This window comes from Babesia bigemina, scaffold Bbigscaff_65732 (genome assembly GCF_000981445.1).
Source record: "Babesia bigemina genome assembly Bbig001, scaffold Bbigscaff_65732".
In the NCBI taxonomy this organism is placed as follows: Eukaryota; Apicomplexa; class Aconoidasida; order Piroplasmida; family Babesiidae; genus Babesia; species Babesia bigemina.
The window spans coordinates 1-6,828 of NW_012237138.1; the positions used below are offsets into that span (position 1 = coordinate 1).

Genomic DNA, 6,828 nt, shown 5'->3' on the forward strand with positions numbered 1-6,828 from the left:
CATTGAGTCCAGCTTGTTAGCCTTGGTCACCTTGCTGGTCAACTTGGCGGATTTGTTGGTGAGAGTGAGAGTGTTAAGAAAGCCGTTAAGAATGCTTTAGATATCCTTACTGAACGGCAAAAAAAGTGTAAAAACTTTCAAAATGATATTCATAATAATCTTGATTGTCAAGATCCTTCGAATTGTCAGAGCATCAAGGAGAAGATAGAGAAACTTGAGAACTTTAAAAAAGCAAATGAAAGCAACACAAATTATCCACATGATTTGCTTAATAACCTATGCACTGGCCTCGAAACCTTCCTCGGCTTCAACTCTGACTCCAAAGGCTACGATGGCGGTGGGATTGTGTACTCTGACCTGGATAGGCTGTGTGACGGGGTGATGGGATTTTTGAGTGGCGTTCTCAGTAACATCAAAGAGCATTTAGGGCAGCATAAAGATACTTTGAATGATGCAATTGAGAGTCTTAACACCAATAAACACGCCGGTAAAAAAGGTTTTAATGATGCGATTGTAAAGGTGGTCGAAGGGGTGGGGAGGTATAATGATGGTGTCAGAAATTCCAGCAACCATGTCAAGAACAAAATAACAGATTTCGACAGAGAGATGAAGAGACTCAAAAAAACGGTAAGTGGAATTGTACAAAATAATCCTGTTGCAGATGAGACTTTGAAATATCAACAAGCTGCGGAAGAGATCGAGAGGCGTTTGGCAGAATATGAAAAGAGAGCCGCCGACTTTAATAATACTTTAGACATGCAGCATAATGATGAAACAACTAGAAACGCAATTAATGATCTTAGTGATAAATTACGTGATAGAATAGATAATGTACGTAGGACCATGGTGCATGAGAAAAGCAGGTTGAGTGAGTTGGCAGCGAAGGAGAAGGAGCGCTTTCAGAGCTTGGAGGCGTGTATTAACACAACGTTAGTAGGTGTTGGTGCGTGTGTCAATCGCGAAATCGGTAATAAAGTGAAGGAGTTGATCCGCGATTTGAGGCAGATGGTGCAGAAGATGTTCGTGCAGCTCGAGAAGATCAACAAAGAGCTGCCGCAGTTTGTTGAACGGTTGCAAGCATGGATTCAGAAGGCAGATGGAGATGTGGGCAAGACGGAAGGCGAAGTGAAAAAAATACTGGAGCAAGTTAACGACGGTCTGACGAGTAACAAGATACCAATTGATGATGCCATTAAGGAGTTGGAGAAGACCAAGATTGCGCTTGAGACGTATATTAGTGGTGAGAAAAGTGGACTGACAGGGTTTGTGAATAACGTTAACGAGGCGATTGGAAGGCTCTTAAATAAGGTGACGGGTGACACTGGGCCGGTGGATAAGAGTAAGACTATGGAGGAGATTATGCAACATATAAAAAAGGAAGTTGAATTCATTAGAAAGATGGTTGGGAGTGAAATGGAGGCGAATAAAAATGATTCTGGAAGTGTGGACAATAATTGGGATGCACTGAAAAGTAAAATAATGACAACGGCTGCACAGATTCATAATAAGAAGGACAGCTCAAATCCTGGTTATCTCGGTAATATGGAGAAAGGTGTGACAGCGTATGCGGCATTGTTTAGGAAAGGGGAGGACAAATTTGGAAAAATAGTGGAGGAATGGATTGGTGAAATAGTCGAAAAAGAACCAGTGAAGGATTTACTTAATTTGTATTTCGAGCAGAACAGAGGTGCGGGTTACTTCAATGGCCGCTGGAAAAATAAAAACTCTCAAGCGTTACGTGGACATGTCATACCACATCTCAAGCAGCATATCAAAGATGCTGCTAATAAGATCCAGCCCAACATTAATATCGATGAAACAATGAACGTGGAAGATAGGCTGTCATACATTGTAGGGTATTTGAAAAAATTTGCGGATGAAATAGTTAAGCAGCCTAGTGATATCGCTTCAAAGGTTGCAGCTTCCGTAGGAGCTCAGCATGAGTTGGTACAGTTTGGTAACACGGCGGGTCATAAAAAATATAATCTTGAACTCACTGTCCAAGTAACACTGGCAGCTCTGGCATTTATTGCCAAAAATGTTGCCAACCAACTCGAATCATTTGCAATCACTAAGACAAAACTTACTACTAACTTGCCGGTAGCTATTAAACAGGTCGATTTAATCGCTGAACAATTTGATCTTGGCACTACTCTAGGCGGTAAAATTCAAACAGCTCTCGACGGTGTAAAACCGAAAATTAAGATGCTCCACGATAATTTTGGCCAGGTGTTCCAAAACAGCGCGGGCGACGATCCAGATTACGCCAAAGCCGTCGACGTGGCCATAAAAACTGTTCAATCTGGAATTGAAGCCATGAACGTAGATACAATCAAAGGCGCCCTCGCAGATTGGACCCACCAAATTAAGGCCAATTTTGCCGCGCTCACAGGCGAAATCTCAGTTGTCAGTAGGGGCATCAGTACGCAATTGGCTCAACTCAAAAAGTACATATCCCTAAGTAACGGTGGCAATGGCCTTCAAAAAATCCATGATGATCTTCACAACCTAATAGGCCCGGTAGCAGATGCACACAAGACGGCCAAAAAATTCCTCGGAAGTGTGGATCACTCCGGTACCGCCACCATCCAGGAACTAGGAAGAGACGTCGATTCACAAGTGGAGAGCGCTAAGAGGACTTTAATCACACAAGCCAGAAAGCAGTACGTAACATCTCTACAGGGTCTGCTCGTGGCTTTTTCAACGAAAGCTGAGGCGGAATTACATCCGCTGCCTGGCTTGATCGATGAAGAGTTGGACTTGGGCGTTAAAGGACTCCTAAACACCATGAGCAAAAAAATTACCACTTTGGCAAATCTGGCAAGAGAAGATAACAAAGCAAAATTAACCGGCGCATGTCCTATCATCGAGGAGTATTTTAGTGGCATATATACATACATCAGAAGCCAAATCGATGACCCGGAACATCTCCATCGCCTGCTTAGTCACCTGCATCTCTACGTTGACCCGCTCCTGGAGTCTCTTGCCATTCACAATTTTGATCACAGGTTTACCAAAAACCTCGACGAGCTGCTAAAATACGTTGATCAGATGCGACCCAGATCCCTTGCCGAGCCGTCCAATCCGTTAGCAGAGGCGCTCAAAGAGGGTTTGACGGTGTTTGGCGGTGAACTTGGTAAAGCCTACGTCTCTGTCTACGACGGCGCCAGCAGTATCAACTGGGATCAGGAGAATAACCCGGAGACTACATACTGCGCTAAAATATTCCTCACGCTTCTACAGCCGCTCTTCGACGGTTTGCATGAGCTTCGGCAACACTGCGCAATCAAAGCTGCCTGGGAGCACAAAGCAATTTCGCTAACCGAAGCTGCGCAACACGGTAATACAATCACCAATCCACTCGGAAGGTTTTTCCAGCGCTGCGGTTACACTGTCTGCTCAGGCCCGAACAAGCATAACGGCGAGCTGCGGAATACGGCGGAGTGCAGGGGCGGACATATTAACCAGAAGTTGATAGCCGAGATGCCACCACAAGGGACTACCAAATATAAACTTGTCACCAAAGAGGACGTGCAGGACGCCGTTTTGCATAGACAACCGCAGACGGACGACGCAGCCAGTGCAAAGCAGTATGGCATCCTGAAGCAGCTCGTCAACCACCTCCACGCTTACTACAGCGTATGTCATCTACCGCATTTCGCCGCGAGGAAATATCCGTGCTCCGTATTTGACATGCTCAAGTGGCTGTGCGGCCTCACTTCCAGTACCGTCTACAATGACCTAACAGTCAACGGCTTCGATGTGCTGTTTGAGAAGGACGAAAAGGAGACGGAAGCTGTAACTGATTTCGTTGTTGTAGAAGAGAAGCCTGCGTCCTTGCCCGCATATCCGTATGACATCACTTCTCGTAAATTAAGCGGTGAACTGGCGGAGGTTTGCCACTACTCCCAGGACGTGCTCACCTGTCTGCTTGGCAATGGTCACGCTGATGGCATCTACGCTTGTGAGTTCAATACTAACAACGACGGGTTCATGTATCCCGGTAATATAGACACGTTATTGTGTATGTTGCGTGAAATTCTCAACCGTGTCTACCTGCAGCTGCACTTCCTATTCCAACAGTGTCAGTACGGCACTTCGCTGAGTGGTTGGCTGGAATGTGAGTACGGTAGAGACGTCGGCGGCTCGTCATGGCAGTGCAACACAAACCAATGTGCTGACCAAAAGTGTAAGCAAATAGCTGACCAAAAGAGGAACCAAAACTGTAAGCTACACCCCAAGTGCGGAGTGAAATCGCCACTCCAGTCGTTCTTGGAGGACGGCCTCCAGGGCTTCTTACCGCATCAAATCAAATATGAAAAAGGCAAACTGGAGTGCAATGTTAAAGGTCATTCTGGTATACAGTGCGTCACGCCGATGGGCTTTGCAGACATCAGTCACGTTGCTTCCCTTACGCAAACAGGCCAACGCATCGCGGATGTGCTTGCTGGCTTCTGCGGCAATCAGATGTCTCCTCTGGCTAAGATGTGCAGTCTATTGAATTGCGCTATTCTCAGTGCGCCGAAAACACTGGGTGAGATGTTTGGTTTCTATTATACTTTACTCAACGGGTGGGATAGAGACGACAAGAATCGGAAGGCGCACAGGGAAGATGCTTACAGAAATGCCGTCAAGAATGCTAACTTCGGAGATCCCAGCACAGAGTTGGACATCTCTCAACTGTTCAAGAGCACTGCGCATACAGGCACCTCAACTACTCACGCCAAAGGAGACCTGTTCATGCTTGTCAAATGCAACGGTGAGAAAGCAGCACTGGACCCCGTCGGCACGTGCGGGTCATACCTCCAACCTCTCTGCGGGGACATTTGTAACATGTATTCAAAGGAACACGCTGACAAATATTTATCGTGGATTGTCTACCTCACGGAGACGTTCTATGATCTGCTCTCTAAACTGCTTGAAGATTGCAAGAGCAAGTGCGGCTCACCAAAGTCCAGATATCAACAGCAGACGTGCGTCAAGAATTGCCGCGCCGTTGTTTCTTCTACTAAAAGCCCATCACTCAATCACGATGAGGCCTGCAAATCAATAGTACAATGCCAATCATCGCTTCCCAACTTATTCAAATATGGCTTCTATTATGGAAGTGCGTCGGATCTCAGCGGGTCGTATAACAATGCGACGAAACGATCCTGCAAAGATTTCTGCAAGGCCCTAGAAAGGGTACTAAACAAAGAAGAAAACCGCGGGCACGTACTTGCCGATTTGGTTTTTAAAAAACTTCCGGATTTCCTATTCACCATCAGACAGCCGTTTATATGGATGAACATGGCGCTCTGGTCACTGTCCCTCTTCTACCTGCTCTGCGTAATGGTTGGCAGACTGGATGTGCTCCACATACGCTCACACCTGAGGATACCGTCGTCGCACAGGATAACGGCGCAATCACTGTTGGCGGCAGCGCAAGTCGGAAGGCTTGCCAAGATATCGTACCTACAACCATAATCGTAGTCACGTTGTTACTATCTACACTCACCTAGCATATCACCTACTCACCTAACTGACAAACGTGGTCTAATGTCTCGAATTACTCTAGCGGCAACCTGTGAAGTAAATAGCACCTAGATTAGGTTATGACTGATAGACAAGGTAACGTGTTAAGCTACCACCCAGGCAAAGTGCTGAGCTAGCACCCAGGCAAAGTGGTAACCTAGCAACCAGGCAAAGTGCTGAGCTGGCAACCAGGCAAAGTGCTGAGCAAGCAACCAGGCAAAGTGCTGACCTAGCGAGCAAGCTAAGTGCTAACCTAGCACCCAGGCAAAGTGCTAAGCTAGCAACCAGGCAAAGTGCTAAGCAAGCACACAGGCAAAGTGCTAAGCAAGCAACCAGGGAAAGTGCTAAGCTGGCAACCAGGGAAAGTGCTAAGCAAGCACTCAGGCAAAGTGCTAAAGTAGCAGCCAGGCAAAGTGCTAAGCTAGCGACCAGGCAAAGTGTTGAGCTAGCACCCAGGCAAAGTGGTAAACTAGCACCCAGGCAAAGTGCTGAGCTAGCGACCAGGCAACGTGTTGACCTAGCACGCAAGAGCAGTGCTAAGCTGGCACCCAGGCTAAGTGCTAAGCTAGGACACAGGCAAACTGGTAAGCGAGCAACCAGGCGAAGTGCAAAGCAAGCACCCAGGCAACGTGTTGACCTAGCATCCACGCTAAGTGCTAAGCTAGCAGCCAGGCAAAGTGGTAAGCTAGCACCCAGGCCAAGTGGTAAGCTAGCACACAGGCAAAGTGCTAAGCTAGCACCCAGTTTAAGTGGTAAACTGGCAACCAGGCAAAGTGTTGACCTAGCAACCAGGCAAGGTGCTAAGCTAGCAACCAGGCAAAGTGGTAAGCTAGCAACCAGGCAAAGTGCTAAGCTAGCAACCAGGCAAAGTGCTAAGCTAGCAACCAGGCAAAGTGCTAAGCTAGCACCCAGGCAACGTGCTAAGCTAGCAGCCAGGCTAAGTGCTAACCTAGCACACAGGCAAAGTGCTAACCTAGCACCCAGGCTAAGTGCTAAGCTAGCACCCAGGCAACGTGTTGACCTAGCACCAGGCAAAGTGCTAAGCTAGCAACCAGGCAAGTGCTAAGCTAGCACCCAGGCAAAGTGGTAAGCTAGCACCCAGGCAAAGTGGTAAGCTAGCACGCCAGGCAAAGTGGTAACCTAGCACCCAAGCAAGTGGTGAGCTAGCACATGGACCGAATTTTGGTGGGTGTTGAACCCGTTGATTGCCTGGTGCCTTGAAATAAGCCTTGACGTTAAAAAGTGTCCGCCTTGGCCCTTGAATCAAGTGTTCCGGGAGGCTGGGGAATGGGTCCTAACCTAGGCTTCCGTAAG

The 6,828-nt window shown here is 47.3% G+C and overlaps 1 protein-coding gene across 1 annotated transcript; it reads left to right on the forward strand.

Annotated features, from left to right (window-relative positions):
* Positions 1 to 381: 381 nt before the first annotated feature.
* Positions 382 to 5,466, forward strand: BBBOND_0002500 (hypothetical protein, conserved; the record flags this gene model as incomplete). Its single annotated transcript, XM_012915090.1, has 1 exon — positions 382 to 5,466. The coding sequence occupies one exon, from the start codon at positions 382 to 384 to the stop codon at positions 5,464 to 5,466; it is 5,085 nt and encodes a 1,694-aa protein (XP_012770544.1).
* Between the last annotated feature and the right edge of the window lie 1,362 nt (positions 5,467 to 6,828).